Below are 18,229 nucleotides of genomic sequence, written 5' to 3'. Positions count from 1 at the left end.
CGAGGAGTTGGATTTTTAATTAAATTCTGGATTTTACATGGAGCCAGTTCAGAGAAGCTAATATGGAAGAAATATGATCTCTTTTTGCAATAATCCAGCCTAGAAGTAACTAATGCAGTAGCAGTGCACTAGTCTTTGTCTTTTGCTTAGGTGAAAAAGGCAGTCCTTAAAGTTTGTTTCATGTGGGAGTTACAGGACAAGTAAGTGTTGCTGAAAAATGCCTGAATGGACAGTTTGTAGGATGCTAAGTGCGTCTGGTCTGAATTGAAGTAGCACATCCAGACGGGGCCATGTCACCCTATATTCCTCAAAATGGCTCAATTTCCACTTAACATAATGTGTCACGGAAATGATTTGTGCTGTAAAAAGAATTAGCAAAGTATTGTCAACAACGATACAAATCGACAATCTATAAAGTAGACGTTGGAAGCTCCAGCCCTTCTCACTTATCAAATAGACATAAACTCTGTTTCACAGTGTTCAAACAAAATCACTTACGAAAAACAGCAATTGATAATTCATCATTTACTCTGATCAAATTGCTTTTGTCTGCAAAAGCATGCAAAGCCAAAACAGCTTGTCCTTTAAAACGAAATGTGCAACTTATTGAGACATTGAGACAGGGAGAGACGGGGAGAAGGCCGGCACTTCATTGGGCTGTGTTCAAAGAAAATCTGTGTGTAGGTATTTAAAAGGATTTACTTCAGAGCAAGACAACACATGGCTGCATGTGATTCATCTCATCCGTCTTTCATCCTTTTCTTTCCATTATCCACCTCCAGCGGGGGTTACACAGAAGCCTGCGGGGGCTGATACGGTGGGCTGACAGCACTGACCCTGGAGCAGCTCCATTGCAATCACTGGTTATATCCTCTATATCTGTTGCCTGCCTGCATACAGGTACGAATCTCAGGCCTTACTGCACACACATGGCTGCAGTGCTACACATGTGTGACGAGGTAGTGCTGAGATTTTAATTTATCACAGCACACTACTGGGTCAAATGTTTGACTTAATGCAAAAGTGCCTGCAAATGCTATTTGGTAAAAAGGTATATTTCAGGTACAGAGCTTTCTGCTTTGATCAATACTGTCCAGCCGCAACTGTGCACTACCTGTCCAGCATCGAACAGCAGACAGACACAGTTAGCGACTATCTTGTGAGCATATTGGAGCATTTATTCGCTAAAGAACCAGATTTCCTTTAGATGTTGGTGGAGATCAAAACCAGAGCTAAAAGAAGAGTGAATATACATTCATCAGGTGGTCAGAAGCACAAATCCAAATAAAAGCGAATGATGCTGCACGTCTGTGGGATATCACTGACTGTGTTGCAGTGTTGGGAACAGTGTTGGGACATTACAGTTACTAATCCCAGTTAAGCTTACCAGGCATTTGATGGAGGGCTGATATCAGCTTCCTCTCTCCGCACTCAGTTAACACACAATTTCTGGTTGCGCTAGCTTGGTGCAAAAGAGGAGAAAACCACTAAGCTGTCTCACTTATATGTTGTGTCTTAGCTGGCTTGCTAAAGTAATCCGCTGGTAATCCTACAATCAGGACTTGCCAGGTTTAATACAGAGCATTGGAGGGTGTGCATGAACCCCACCGCTTGTGACTACAAACAGCAGGCTGGCTCCTTGTTAAACCAGCGTCTTGTGTTGTATTTCTACATTCTAAACACAGTGTAGTCGACATGTGGGCGTGAATGCTTTTGAGTTGTTTAAGGCACTTTTCACAAAACTGTGCTGAGTTACTAAAGTAATCCAATGAATAATGTAGACTGACTAATTACTTGTACTGTTGAGCAAAGTTAAGTTTTTTCTGGGAGAAGGATGTCATGAATATTAACTATTAACAAGACAATACAATGTTTATGGTTTAACCAAAGGAAAAAAGTGTTCAAATCCAACTGAAAACATATTTAGTAATTTATTTTTGGTGTCAAAAGCAATGTTGATATGTATTTTAACTGTATAGTTCAGTTTATTATCAATATTATTATCATTATTCTTAAAAGGATGTAAATAAATAACAGAAATGCTTCTTTGCCTCTCAGCTGGCTGAGGACGCTGTCTGTGTTTGATTAACAGCAGCTGATTAACAGCAGGCTGCCAGTGTCAGTGTTACACCGCAGGGAACGAGACACGGATTTAACAAATTTGCACTGTAGCCTTAATGTCATGGGCAGACAGTGAGCTATTAGCAGTGGGTTTGAAGAGTAAGGGCCACACCGGTGTCTAACTGGACCAGAGTCATTTGTAAGTACGTTTACATGCTGTTTAATGTGCAGCAACTGAGCAGCTAATTGTCTATCTGGCCTGTAAACTGACTTTCATAGCGCATGTTACCCAACGAATGTTTGCTTGGTGGCTTGTTCAACAAGCTAAGCTGCAGAACAAGACGTGTGTTCATGTTTTAAGTTAGATAAGAACGATAAGATAGAACGGCGCTGCTTTGTGCCGTATTGAAAAAAGGTCTGCATCCACATTCACATATAGATAACGGTATTCTTTTGAATTAATGCAAAACTAAGATATGCATTATTCTGAGTTTGATGCAGCAACATGTTTCAAACAAGTTGGGACAGGAGCAACTGAAGACTGGGAACGTTGTGGAATGTTCCAAAAACACCTGTTTGGAACATTCCACAGGTAAACAGATTCATAGGTAACAGGTAATAGAATCATGATTGGGTATGAAAGGGGCATCTTGGAAAGGCTCAGTCGTTCACAAGGGTGGAGTGAGGTTCACCCCTTTGTGAAACATATGACGTGATGAGGCCAGCTCTATAATCGTGGGACTCATCACAGACAGGAATGACACGAAGTACAGAGAACTGACCCAGAGATTTGTGGATTAGTGCCAGCAGAAACGCCTCCAGATCAATGCAGGGAAAACCAAAGAGCTGGTGGTGCAAACACTCTCCTCCTACACCAGTGAACATCCAGAGAAGAGACACAGAGTTGATGGAATCTTACAAGTACCTTGGTGCTCACCTGAATAATAAACCGGACTGGACTGACAATACAAATGCAATATATGAGACTCAGGTCTTTTCCTTATTTAACTCTGTGGTGTGGTCTGCTGGGGCAGCGGCATCTCGACCACTGCTGGAAGAGACTTAACAGACTGGTTAAGAAGGCCAGCTCTGTGCTGGGATGTCCCCTCGACCCAGTGGAGGATGATGGCTAAGCTATCATCCCTGATGGAGAACATGTCCATGTCCAAGGTTATGTTTTGAAAGAAAGTTCATTTTAGTGTTTTGAGTCTTGTTTTGGTTTTTGACTCAAGTGTCTCAAGTGAGGCAGCTATTTATATGGATGGAACTTCGGTTACAGTTACTTCAAAACAGTAACTATACAGGGATATATACAGTTACTGTGGTATAAAATACATAACGTATATTGTGACAGAAGATTTTGGTCATATCATCAGCTCCTATGTTCCAGTGTATCACAAAGTAAACTGGACTGGACTGCTTGTTGAAATGCATGACGAAGGATCCTACGTTCCTCAGATTAGGGTTGGAGTTCAGGTTTTCTCCCAAACACAACAGGAGAGTCAGTGTGTGTTAACACATTTCTGTAGAAAGAAAGAGCTCATTCTACAGTAACACAAACACAGCTATTCCCATTTTCAGGCGACTATACACTAACAAAAACAGAGTTATGAATATCATCTTCCATTTCTGCCAATAAATCCCTGTAAATCATGCACACTGGTCATTTGACATGCCAAGAGAAGTTTCATCTATGTACATTTCAGCTACTAAACCACAGAAAGAGCAAAAAACCTCACTGAGTTAAAGACACGTCCCTGGTCTAATATTATGCTCTAAGCAGTTTACAAAGACAGGAAGTGACTCCACCAGAAGAGAATCACCTAATCTTGTTGCAAACAGAAAACCTAGCCGGCTACATCTCTCACCCTCCAATGGGCTCTCCGACAGCAATGGCCACCTGGTTTTGCTTTGAGGGTATTCGTCTGGCAGTGTGAATGATAGATGCTTTAATTTGGTTTTGTCAAAGAAAGGTGGGAAAGAGGCAGATGCTGCACAGATGCTGTGAGAGGAATTAAATGAAATAAAGGAATAAAGCAAACTCAGAATTTTACAACTTTTACTGCAAGGCTTATTGTATAAAAATCTGCAGACAGTATTCTACCATGTGCTGAATTTCATGACAGAAACTGAAATAAAAGGGGTTTTTACGAGTTGACGTTTGTCCAAAAAGACAAATACAGAGAAACTGGTCAGGAATCAAATCAATATCCAGCTGTATCTGTGGTGATGATTTGCTGCAGATGTGCCCAAACTGTATTTATGAATTGAAAAGCTGAATCAAGTCATCTGTGATGACTAAATGTTAACAGTATAATAAGTGAGCAAAGAACATCTCGCACCCTGCATGATTCATACGCTATATGATATTTCCAATGGGAGAAAATCTCTCTCTCTGACCTTGGTTATTCAACTGCAACGAACCCTATAATTTACTAATCTATATGGTATTTTCCACTGATTCTCAGTGTGAATTGCACACTAAAAACATATGATTGAAGGGAAATTCAATGCAGACACATTAAGCTGTAGGGCTGTAATATAAATGGAAAATGTTCCAGTGGAAGGCAGCTGCTGAGGAGGGATTTGGGATGGTAGCTGGGAGAGAAGTAAGAAATAGCTCGAGTGCAGCTCCTGAAAGATTTATAATTGAACTCATTCATCTTTCTATCTTCCCTATTACACATACAGTATATGCCGCCACTACTTTGCAAAAAATCATACTAAAAAGATAACAACTAACTTTGGACTGCACAGCTGCCTCCAGCTGTATAGAGAATGAGTTGGAAATGCATCTCAACTCCACTTTTATAACAATTTAAATTTGAGTATTCGCTGAATTGTTGAACATCATGAAATATTGAAAGTAAAAGCCATGTAAACAGTGAATAAACAAACAATAGCGATAAAAACAAGATTAAAGTGCATAAATGCCCATTCAGTGTGCTTTCAGAGGTTATTTAAAGAGCAGCAGTTTTTCAAGGCAAATTATCCCAGACATTGAGATCCAGTGCCTCAGGCCCCAGTGGGCTCTGAGTACATCTTATATATGAATAACAATTGCATAGTTCAAAGGTGTAATGGTACTTAATTTGGTTCTGTGGCCGTTGGGTGTCTTATACTGGATCAGATCATCTGAGGGTTCATCATACATCTGGCTTTAATTGCAGTTGAATTCATCTTGCAGGTGGCTTTCACAGAAGGGCGTCACTTCCACGAATCTCACAGGACACGTGCATTTCCTTCACAACTGCACTTGCATCTCAAAGGGGTATACATAGAGTGGAAAGTGTGGCAACTCCTGACACAAAATGGGTTATTAATCCTCTGGAGCGGAAATATCAAAGTCAAGTACAACTGCCTAGAATATTTACAGAAACACAGTAGTGTTACTAAAGGGGGAGTTTTATTCACTGCATGGACTCAACAAATAATTAGTGCATCTTGAGACATCTGAAGACTCCCCATCGATCCACACAGTCTGATTTTTTTCATCTGCCACCATTTTTTGTCTGTTTACTGGATGTTTATGCACAAATTAAATATGTCATGTCAATAGGGGGCCCCATCAGAAAACACCCATACAGATAGTTTGTTGATATTGTGAGAATATAATGTTATTACGTTACAAAATTCAGCTGTTACAATTAAAGCAAGTTGTAATTAAATGCCTTGTGTGGAAAAAAAAATCTGGTGCAATGTAAATTTCATTTTTTATGTGTAATTTTACACATAATTGGCACATCATGAGACACTATGTATCAATATACAGTACAAAATGTGCTAATTAAGCTTGTGCTATTTCTTATCTTAATTGCCTTGCACTAATTCTATGGCTGGTCCATGATTTGTTTTGTTTTTCATCAGACTAATTTACGGTCTTCTTTCTACCCTGAGCTAACCAAGCCAAACAGGCAAAAGCTCCAGAATTAAATGCAGTTGTTCAGGTGTAAAAACAGCCTAATTCCAGACCAGCAGATTCATTTCTGGCCACAGAAAATCAGCCAGAAAATCCTGAAGAAGGCGCTCATGAAGTGCTCTGGGTTTTCAGAATAATGAGCAAGCCCTCAGCGTTGAGAACAGCCCCATAGGAGGACCCCCTGCTCATCAGAGACCTGATCTGCTGTACATCAGTTGCTAGCATCCTAAAGCAGTTTCTTCTTGCCGGAGCTCACCTCTCATTACCCTCACTCCAACCCAGATGGTCTGTAAGCTACGAGAGAGCCAAATTCCTCATTTTGTAATTAGCAGTATTTAATACACAAGAGACTCTAAGCAACTAGCATCACCCGAAAGAGCTACGGGGTCATGATAGATGGTTGCCATCACGCAGAGTGAGGACAGGAGGACTCTTTCATGATGCAAACCTCGTCTGAGTGAATATTGGACAAGTCACAACATCAAAGTGTGATATCTGCCATGTCAAGAGGAAATCCAATGATGTTTTCCTTGTGTGAATGGAGAAATGGGAGGAAATGAGAAGTGTCTCTGGCTCTCATTTTGACATCCAACGTCCCTCAGTAAAGATGAAAATCACATGGACCTGACTTGACATGATTATGTATAGAAATCCACATGAGGAAAGGGAAAAAGACAGTGATTCTGTGTCTGCTGCGTCTGTTTATGCCACAGTAAACATCCTACAGTCCACAAAAGGTAATCAATTCTGTCTGGCTGGTCCTCTGCAAGCTGGAAATGGCTATTAATAGCCTGTCCTGTAATTTAATTAAACCTCATTTCAGCACACAGTTAAAATCAATCTCTGCAGCCAATGAGAGACATAGAGGAGATTGATTTCTCCTCAAAAATGTTGAATCAGTCACAGATTCACCTTCCAGACATTATCCTCCTGGATGCTATTTATCTGCACTGCAGCTATGCAGATCAGCACTTGCCATCGACTCTTAATGGACTGCTACGCCACAACTAGGTGATAATCATCATTACTGAGCCTTCACACCCTCCACTTGTGTCTGTGCAACAGTGACCACATATAGTACTGTATGTCCAGCCTGAGGATGAGTGCAAGTGAAGGGGTTACATTATTAAGTCCATGCTCTAATGATTTTAAATTGGATATGCATTGAGTGAGGAGGCAATCGGCTCTCTACAGTTTCCCAATGAGAAGGTCACAAACTGCATAATTCGGCTGTGACTGCATCCTTAAAAGAGGTCGACCAATAGTGGATTTTTAAGGGGTAATAATATCACGATGGTTTGGAGCAGGAAAAGCCAATAGCCGATTAATCGGTTGATAAAAACACTGTTGGATATGGTATTGAGGGTGTGGTGTACGTGTGTGTGTGTGTGTGTGTGTGTGTGTGTGTGTGTGTGTGTGTGTGTGTGTGGAGAGCGGAGGTGGACGGACAAACAGCCAGAGCTCAGCGGGACTACACACAAGCAGCAGGCTGTCATCTGCCATCCAACCTCCCTCTGCAGACTGAAGCTCCGACAAAAGAAGAGAAATTAATGAACAGTCTTTGACTTTATTAAAACTGGGTATCTGTTGAGCAGAATATCGAAGTCACAGCAATAAATATCTAAATAAATAAATCTGGATCACAGACCATCAAACTGAAAGCCATAAATACCTAAATAAACATAAATCCTTTGGCCATAATCTCTATTAGTTTAGTATTAGTATTTACTCCTCTTTTAGCTCCATTTTCGGTCTCCTCCAACTCCTGAGAAAAATATCTGGTTTCATATATTCTAAATACTCCACTATGTTCACTAGTATGTAACCAACTTTGTTTTTTGTGCTGGGCAGGTGGTGCACAGTGGGTTTATCAGAGCTTTTTTACTGAAAACTGCTGTCTGCTGGCCTGAAAATGATCCGATGTGTTGAGAGAAAACCAAAACAGTAAAGTGGTGGGTCATAAAACCAGTGGACCAAAACCAAAGCCTTCATAGTCCAAACTTGCTTGTCAAAAAACAACAGTTAACCTCCACAGTAGCCTTACTGCTTACAGTATCGTGTCCTGATCAAGATATCTGATAACAATCGAATAATCTAATAGAAAATTGCCATCACAAGTTCCAAGAACCCAAGGTAACGATTTAAAAAGCCAGGTGACCAAGTCGATTGACAATTCAACTGGACGCTCTCTCGCAGGTGCTTCCAATCATTCAGCAATGGAAAATAGCAGAAACCCAAAATGTACGACCCAACCTAAAACATTTACTGCCTGCTAGCAGGACACACTGGTGGATTTTAAACTAAATGTGTTTGCTAAGAGGCTAGTATTAGAGAGATGAGTAATTGTTCCTTCAAAAAGCCTATTTCAAGAGTCTGAGAGCTTCTTCGCAGCCAGAAATCTGAAGGGAGAGGCAAAAAAAAAAAAAAAAAGAGGTTTCTGCCATCCACTCTGTATTCAGAAATCAGTGTGACGTCAAGACATTTGGCTGTGACAAACAACAAGCAGACTGGTGCCCGGCTCCAGGTGAGCCTCAAATAGCAGCGGGCCAGCTGCTGTGTGCATTGTGAGTAGCTGCTCCCCGACACAGGCCCAGTGTGCTTCCCCATGACAAACAGCTATTAAATTTGAATTAACACTGTTTTGTATGATCAAATAAAATAACAGAGGTCATGGGCTGAATGTATTAGCACACGCCTCTGTAGAATTCAGAGAACATTGTGGCGCTGCTTGTTGAACAGGATGTCTGGGGACCATTTGCCAGTGCGACCACACTACACACAGCAAGCTGTTGCAGTATAGTACTGTATATAAAGTATTTATCATGTCTTAAACCAAGTGATAAGACCTGGGTTTGGGGACACTGATAGCATCAAGCCAAATACTAAGACTAAAATAGTGGCAAATGTTTAGCATTCAGTTTATTCACCTGTGCACAGAGAGAGAAGGAAGCAGAGAGAGAAAGAGGGAGAGACTGTTGATCAGCATCCTCCAGCTCTATTTTTAGCTTGATGCTGAATCCCAGCAAAACAGCAGGTAGGCTAATCATTTATTTTATTTGGACAACAAATGAAAAAACAAAACAAAACATCAGTTTGATCCAATTTCATCAAATATGAGGAATATAAAATGCAAAATGGTGCTATACCTCACACCGAGGCCTGCATGGTCCATTAAACCTTAGGAAGGACAAGCAGCAGGGGTCAGTTAGACTGTGGGAGGGGGGATGACGGAGATGACCAAGAGTGATTACAAATGCAAAAGTTCTTAAAGAGATTTGGCAGCATAATACCTGAATGGCTTCAAGCCACAGCTCAAGCAAAGGAGTGGAAGTAACCTCGAGGATTGAGAAACAGGTGTGTGACTAAAGACTGTATGGTTTGACTTGGAACACCAGCCGGTTAAACTGCGGGTCTCATTAAAAGATGCACCCTCTGTTGTCACGTAACTCCTCAGTGGCCAATGAAAAGACTAAGACGTTTGCAGGTGTGAAAGTGTTTGAATGAGAAGCAGAGCGCGGCTGGGACTGAGCGTCTGTGTATGTATGCCCCGACAGAAAGTCACATCAAACAAAAAACATTTTGTGAACTAGCTGACAGCCAGTTGGCCTCACTGAATCTTTATTCAACACCATTCTGCTGCAAAGCTAGCAGCTCGGAGAGAGTGGTGCTCAGAGCTAAATGCTAATGCCAGCATGCTAACATGCTTCCCAAGTATAATATTTTCCATATTCACCATCTTAGCTTAGCATGTTAGTATTCTAACGTTTGACATTCAACGTTAGAGAAAAAGAGATGACCAAAAAAAAGTTTTACATGAAATTTCAAGAAAGTTTATGAAAAAACGCAAATAAGCTCTAAATGGTGCTCGGGGGGAAAGTCAGAGGATAACCAAAATCGTTAGGATCTATCCTCTTGGAACAATGAATGTCCTTACAGATTTTCATGGTAATCCATAGGATAGTTGTTGGGATATTTTAGCATATACCCATGCGGTGGTGCATCTGAATGACCAACATGGCCATCCCTCGAGCCACATGACACATCCATTAATAATCTTTTAAGTTTGAGTTGCACCTGCTTTATTTTGAGGGCTGAAGCTTTACTCAGCACAGCCCTCGTCATTCCTAAATCCTTATTCCTCTGCTCAAATTATCTTTCAATATTTAGATGATTAATACTGGGGCTCTTTTCTGTTTTAATTGACAGTTGGTGAATCTGGGCAGTAGGCCATGTTTCTGCAGAAGCTGAAAAAAGACACTGCAAACTGTAAAGCCTGCTAGTCTATAAACCCTGGTTGTAATAGTTTAATAATGAAATACACACAAGGCCTATATTATCCTTGCTTTTTATTCCACAGCCCCCATTCTAGATAATAATGCACACTTTTCTCTCGAGTGAATCAAGACAGAAATTTTAAACTAGAATAAGAACAAGTGTGGAATCCCCTGCAGCCCTCTTATAATTGAAAATGACAAGATAACATCTGGGTACATAAGTGAAAGTCATGAATTTAGAAAATCTGTCCTGACCATTTTGGTGGGACTTTGAGTGTTGCTACGAGCTCTACTTCACAAGTTATACTGGGAACGGAGGTCAAGCGATAATGATACCCTGCATGCTTGAGATATGACTGTGCTAACAGAAACCTCACTCATACTGAACGTTGCCATCAACCTGTCACCGGCCTGCTGGAGAATCACAGGGTTAACACGGTTGTATAGAGCTCTGCTGAAATAATGTAAGGCCTCACAGTGGAGTTTCCATTAGCGAGTGAATTTTACGGCGAGGATCAATACAAAATAATTAAGATTAAGTGGAGAAGACATCCAGCTGCAGCTGTTGAGATAAAAAAAAATGTTTTTCCATGCATTCAGGGAATCTAATTTGTCTTGTGAGATTGTCTCCTAAAAAAAAGGACCACTTGCTTGATTTCAAGAACAAACTCTGTGACCTAAGAGGCTGCACCTGACATTTTGTACAAGAAATTCTATTTAAACAAACTGATAGACAAATGATGCACATACGAAGAAACTCTCAGCAAGCTGTGGCCCTCAGTTTCACAATGAAACGGATCTTCTGCATCTTATGTTTGTGTTTAGTCCCTTTCATATCTGTAGCCAGAATTCATGTTGAATATTTCCACTTGGTTGTAGTGGTGCAGCCATAAAAACATGCTGTCTTTGTCTTTCTTTTATACAACAACTGAACAAACAGACAGAGGAAATACATTCTTTCTAAATTCAAGAAACTTAAATGGAGAATTCAATGAGGAAATCCAGCGCTTGATGGGTTAATGCAACTCCTGATCTCAGCTTGTTGTAAAATGGTAAATATTTTAGATACCTTGCACTTTGTATGTCACTGCGCTCTCGTATCAAGGGAGGATGCTGCCGTAAATCTGACGTAATTCTGACGTACGTACGTAACATTTTAGAGCCCAAACCACACTGAATAAAATCTGATTTTCTCTACTGAGCTGAGGTTTTAATTGATCCCTGCAGGGAAATTCCCTCTCCACTCTGGTCCCGTGGAAAAGGTCAGAGCACAAAGGCCACAAACAGAGCAGCAAGCCTGAAGCTGTAAGCGACTCAGTGACTTGCTCAAAGGCTCTTCAGCAGGGCAGATGCACAAAGACACAAGGAAATAAAGCCAGGACCTCCGGCTGAAGAGGAGTGTCACCACGATTAATGCCACCACCCTGCTTCTGCTAGCATGGTTATCAGGGCTTTACACCAACTTGATATCATGTGCCTTTGAACTTATGATTTAAAAAATATGACTAGAGAGAAGGAAACAAACAACACTGAGAAATGGGGCTTTCAGCAGTCTTATACACAATTCAACAATGATGCTGGTGCATAAGAGGCAACAAAGGATAAAAACACAAACTAAAGCAAGGCATTTTTTTTTTTTTTGGGGGGGCTAAATTTACCAAAAGACCACAATGCAACAGGTGGCACATTAGAGGTACAAAAGAATGTTTTGAATGAGCAACAGTAAACCTTTCATGCAAAAGAAATGTCAGGACCAGAGGCCTCGCTGAAGCCGTCCTGTCAGAACTCTCTCACATACCACCCGTCCAATTTGACCATCAAATGAGCTGTCTGAGAAACTGCCTGCTATTATTAGCAGTGCGCTGGACTCTGTATCATCCGTTTCACTTCTCCTGCTTTAACCTTGTCCTGGATGTTTATTTGCTGCTTTATTGTCTGATGCTAGGAATAGAGCAGCAGAGAGTACAATGTGTTTGCTTTGGATCTACAGATTCTGTGACCTGATGAGAATTTCAGCTCCACTTCCACACCAAAAGTTGTTTTTATTTTTTAACCATGTGGTCACTTCCTTAATTCAATAGCTGTTTCTAAAAACAGTGTCACCCCCCCATATTTAGATAGGGTCACACATACAGTACTGATGGCTGATAGCAGACACCTCAGGTCTGCAGGTGTGTCTGTACGCTCACGTGCCAATATTTGGTCAATCAGTCTTTTTTATTTATTTATTTATTTATTTTCTTTCTACATTTGACCCTGCAGCGTCACCGAATCTGACGGGTCACACATTTCGCTGTAACGCACAGACAGAAGACAGGACAGGCTGCCTGAATGACTGACGGACAGACGTGAGGACAGACCGGGCTGGACAGTCCACCGAACCGGGCTGTGTCACGCGCACAGGTCCGTTTTGACCGTCGCGCATTCCTACAGATTGCCTCCATGCGGCACGCGGCTGTGCGCGCCAACATCCAGCAGCATGAGACGCACGTTTTCTACCTGTTAGCACGAGACTATGCGTATAGCGTCCCCCTTACCTTTTCCTCTGGTCTCCTTTGACATGGTGTCCTCTCCCGTGTGTCTCTGCCTGTCTGCGGTCACTCAGGAAAAGCGTCGCGTTGCTCTGCGCAGAGACGTTTTGTCGGATAGTTAATTAAGCAGCGGCTCTTCCCCGTCCCTCTTCCTGCCTGCTGCACCTGACGCCTGCCGGACTGAAGCAGGGTGAAGCAGACACGGGGAGCTCCAGCCGCCGTGTCCGCGTCCTCTCACCGTGGAGAGGGGGCAAAAAACAAAGAGAAATTCCGAAAAGCGGTGAATCCGCAGCTGTGCTCTCATTCACCTGTGTGAAGTCCCTCACAGCGTCGACCCGCCCCTGCCGCAGACATACTTTGGGTATTTGTTGTATCTGTGCAGACTTGGCTCACATGTCATGCCCACCCAGCTCCCGCTCCCTGCCTCCTCTCCGCCGTGAACATCAGCCAGAGTTCCTCCAAACGAGCCGCGGTCTCTGCAGCTCGACTGCCTCCAGCGGTGCGCGCACGTCCGCGGCTGCGGCTGCTGAAGGGCGTCCGTCCTCTTCCCAAACCCTGTTTTCTGACTTTGCAGAATGCTTAAGAAGTGTCCTAAACGAAGAAAAAATAAATAGCTGCTCTAGTGTCCTCAGAAGCTGAACGCTATGGATTGTCATTGGCAGGATTCATTGGATTAGTTGAATCATTTCTACTGGATTTAGCCAACCACAACAGTCACAAGTCTGTACACAGATATTTCAGGAATTGCAAAGAAAATTAAGTATAAAGCAGATAAAAGTAATGCCACACAAGTAGCCTGTGTATATTTTTCTCTGTGCAGGGTGTGGTTGTTACAGAAGAGGATATAGAGAAGATGAGGTATGAAGAGCAGGGCAGTCTGCACACAAATATTACATGACTTTATCAGAATACTACATATAAAGTAGGTGAAAATCATTGTGAGTGTCATAAGTATGTTGTCTTGTATATAAAGTGTGGTTACAGCATATCTAGGCTAAATAAAGAGGATATGGTATGAGATGTGAATTAGAAGGGCAATAAATCACAGCAGAATCACAGGTCTGCACAGGCATGAATTAAACATGATATTACATTTAAAGCAGATAAAAGTCAACACGAGGAGCCATGATGTATATTTTTCCCTGTGCAAGATTGTGGTCGTTACATATCTACTGTAGAAAAGGGGATGTAGTGTAGATGAGGTATAAGGGCCGAAGGACAATAAATCAGTGCAGCCTATGGATGGAGAGGTGAAAGCCACCCCTGTCAACCATCCATCACCGGAGCAGCAGGTGCCACCTTGGTCACATAAGGGCAGTCACCCAGACACAAGAGAAAATCTGAGCTTCAACAAGAAGCACCTCAAAATACAACCAACCCCTTCAAAATAAAGCCCTCCGCACAAGCGTGAAGCCTGATTTCTTTTTTTTCTCTCTTTTGCCTCTCCAGGGATAAAAAGGAAAATGAAGCACACGAATCATGTTCCCTCAGCTTTGAATCCTTTAAATCCAGTTGTGCGATCTGGTCTAATCTGACAGATGCTTTACCTAATGGGTGCCTCGAATTCATTTTTAAGCTTATCTTGACCTGCGCAACTGCAAAACTTGACCTAATTTGCTGCAAAATAGGTTTTTCTCACTGGCACACATTGCGCTTGACAGTGTGAATGTGACGATGTGACGGGCTGTGTTTATCACTCTTCTCCTGGGTGACCACGCATGAGGTCACACGATCCCAGACGGATGATCTGGCCAGGGCGTCATTTGGCGGCCGCGTCCACACAAATGAATATTGATAGAGTAAAATGCCTGTGGCCAAACCATCACCCTGAATGTGAGCGCCACATTACCAAACTCTGCCAGGAAAACGTGCAGCCAGTTTCTATTTATCATGAAAGCCAGTGACAATACATATCTGTCCCAGAACACTGAGCTGAACTCGCACTAAGAAAAACTAATAGGACAAAGCCTTAATGCCAGGAAGCCAGCAAGACAGATTGCACTGATTACACCAAATGGCTGCAGTGACTGGATCCAAGTGAGAAAAAAAAGGGCTAATTGAATTAAGTGAGTTCCTTTCTTTCTTTCAAATTCTCTCCATGCCATTGAGGACATCACTCAAATTCTGCAGCACTGCCACATCAGAGGTGATTTAGCCGTGACACACTGACAGAGAATAAATGAAAATAAGCCTGTCATTTGTCATTTGTACAAATACAGCAGACAGCTAGTCCCAGACAGTCTCTCTGTGGTGCTGGGTCAGTCTCTCTTTTGCTCTCCTCCCATGCTTTACAAGCCCTCACGTTCGGTACGGTCATAGCAAAAAGGGTTATGTTGAGAGTGGAAATCACTTTCTCCGCCATGTTTGGCTAAAAATCATTATTTCTGGTCTTCTACTTTGAGGAAAATCAGCAAACTCTGTCCAGCGTCCACCCTGTGTTTTTAAGATCCAGGGACACTTTATTAGGCGGGACAGGCGTCAGCTAATTGTATCGGACGGTAATGTGCTGTGCTTTGATCTGCCAGGATTTCAGCAGTCTAGTCTTCGTCTTGGGCCTTCATCGACCTCGCTCGATCTCGGTTCCGCGTGCTCTATTTTTGTCCCTCAGTCTACTTGTGGGCATGTCAGTCGTCATACGGATTGACATGCTTTTTCTGTGAGCTTTATTTTGTTCTACTCTCTCATGTCTGTTTGTCTTCTTTTTTGTGTTGTAAGTCAAATATATGTATAAAAGAAGGAGCCCACATTTTTGTGATGATTTAGAGCACAAAAATAGAGGCAGCTCAAATTCATGGGAACCTTAGACATTGGCAAAACAGCGCACAGGCACACAGATGTTTACGGTGGTAAATTACCACTGTGAGACTTTCTAAAATGAAGGCAGGACCTGTTTCAGCGCCATGAGGCCTTCTGGGAGACATTATTAAGGAGTAACACTTTGCAGTCAGCAAACCTGAATTTAGCACCTAAGGTGCAGAGTTTTTGTTGTTTCCTGTCTGACAAAACGAATCAGCGACCTTGTGGGTGAAAAAGCACTATCAGCAACTTATTTGGTACCAAACAAAAAGCTCTCTGCACTAATATGATGATTTATACTAAAATATTCCTGTGTGTGTCACAGCGACTCTTACACAAGGTGAGACAGCAGACCGGCACTTCTTCACAGTCAGGCAGCGCTGAGTGACACATTACATATTCCTGCTTCTGCTGTTTGAGCACACATTTCGCTTGGCTGTGGTGACTTTTGTCCTTGCTATCAGAGCTTTTATGCTGGCAATGAGGAGTAACGTTGGTCTACTGCACATACACAGTGCATGCAATGAAGCGTCTCATCAGGATGGTGAACTCTGACCTCTGACCTTACCCTTGTCCAGCACAGTGGCTTCAGGGAATCCTTTGCACTGCTCTGCACACTGCATATTTGCACTCATGACATATGAAGAGTGCTAGAATGTAACTAAGTACATTAACTCAAGTACTGTGGCTTACCTAGGTCCAAATTCCAGGTACTTGTACTTTGAGTATTTCCATTTCATGCAACGTTATGCTGCTACTACTCCACTGCATCTCAGAGACAAAACTCCATTGCATCTGCCTGACATCTTAAGTTACCAGTTACTTTTCAGATTACGATTTTTCAGACCCTTCCTGTCCAGTGAAAACCACGTATCGATTTTGAATGTGAATGTGTGTGATAAGACGAAGGATTAAGTGCTCTTTTATGGGTTGAGAAACTAAATTGAAGTATGAGAAACCCTCTTGGATTAGCTGTGAAATGCATCATCACACAGCTAAAAATAGGCTGATTTTGTCATGCAAAGCTGACTTTTTAGGGATATGTGGTTTTCACAGGACAGAGACATTAAACTCATATGATGATTTTAAAGAATATGATGCACTGCTTTACATTAAACTACCCAACAGTATATAGAATAGTTGAAATTATCTCAACCTTAAACATCTACACCAGCATGATGCAACATATTAGTGCAGTGTGAACATTTCATGAGTACTTCTGCTTTTCATACGTTTAGTCCATTTTACTGATAATACCCGAGTAAGGTTTTGAATGCAGGACTTTTACTTGCAGTGAAGTATTATCACAGTGTGTTATTAGTAATTCATCATATTTTTCTTTTTTATCCTTTGTATTTTGATATCATCACACATCTTTTAACACACCATCAGAGGCACGCCACACTGCATTTCATTTCACTCTTTTGTGAGAAATAATCCTTTGAATTCCTTTGAAACACAGCAGTGGAAAGTAATTAAGTGCATACACTCAAGCACAATTTTGACATAATTGCACTTCACATAAGTGGTTAAATTCAATACTAATCTGTACGTTTAGATGGAAATATTGTACCGTTTACTTTGCAGATCAAGATTTGTTGTACAAAACACGTTGTTGGGTTCTAGAAGCTGACCCATTGTTATAGAGGCAACGCCAAAACAGATTATAAAGTAGTTCGACCAGCTACAACTGTAACATGGTGCTTACATCCAACACTGTAATACATGTAACACTGTGAAATGGACTATTGTGTATGAGTACTTTTACTTTTGATACTTTCAGGGGGCTTTATTTTGCTGATCTTCAGTTTAAGTAAAATACTTTTTATATACATATATATTTAAATGCAGAACTTTTACTTTCGTCGCTGTAATGCTACTTCCAATGACAGACAGAAATGACTCCTTCTTCCAGCCTTTGATTGGACATAATGACAGGCTATTTTATGAAGTCTCCTTTGATTCCTTTTCTTTCAGATGTGATGATGAAGACGTGGCCGATCATTATGCTCTGATTGCGAACCGTTAAATAAACTGAGGCTTAGCTCTGCAGACAGTGGCTGGCTTTGGCTCAGAAGCTGCACTGTCCACTGTAATGACTGTTGAAAAGCAGAAAGTTTAACAAGCTGATGAGTGATGTACTGGTGAAGAAAAGGTCAGGCTGCTGCTCCTGCTGTTATTCCGTGTGTTGGAGTCTATACTCCGCTGCGTCTCACACTGCAACAGCAAAATAACAAAAACACATTGAGTTTTTCTGCATAACTCTGTTGCATCCATACGGCTTCAGGCTCACATCTGCTTTGAGGTTGACAGATAATCTTTTCAGGCTCGTAATCCATCAGTGTGAGTTTAGTTGGCTCTCTGCAGGATCTCTGCTTGTTTCAGAAAATAACCTCATAACTAGCAGCTGGTTATGAGTTATGAGTCCATTAATCACCCCAACAAAGCAAAGCTGTGATCGAATTAAGGATGCAAGCAGTCAAAAGATTTCCAGCAGCCACAGGTGTTTTATGAGGTCTCAGACAGCCTCAAAGTAATTTGACTAAAAGGAAAAAGCAATGGGAAATATTTCGAATAGAGTTTGCATGGCGGATCGCTCAGTGAAGACTGGTTTCTCAGCAGATCTCATCCCCCTGGTTCTTCAGCTC

General features: G+C 41.7%; 1 protein-coding gene across 1 annotated transcript in view; it reads right to left on the bottom strand.

Moving 5' to 3' along the window:
* pitpnm3 (PITPNM family member 3) overlaps nt 1-13,304 on the bottom strand; it is an 80,089-nt gene extending 66,785 nt beyond the window's left edge. The window contains exon 1 of the mRNA XM_076734731.1: nt 12,792-13,304. Coding sequence (XP_076590846.1) covers nt 12,792-12,816 — 25 coding nt within the window. The 5' untranslated portion in view covers nt 12,817-13,304. The remainder of the gene's footprint in view (nt 1-12,791) is intronic.
* Nucleotides 13,305-18,229: the final 4,925 nt, after the last annotated feature.

The sequence above is a fragment of the Chaetodon auriga genome, chromosome 7 (genome assembly GCF_051107435.1).
Source record: "Chaetodon auriga isolate fChaAug3 chromosome 7, fChaAug3.hap1, whole genome shotgun sequence".
Classification (NCBI taxonomy): domain Eukaryota; kingdom Metazoa; phylum Chordata; class Actinopteri; order Chaetodontiformes; family Chaetodontidae; genus Chaetodon; species Chaetodon auriga.
This window is presented reverse-complemented; position numbering and strand designations above follow the sequence as displayed.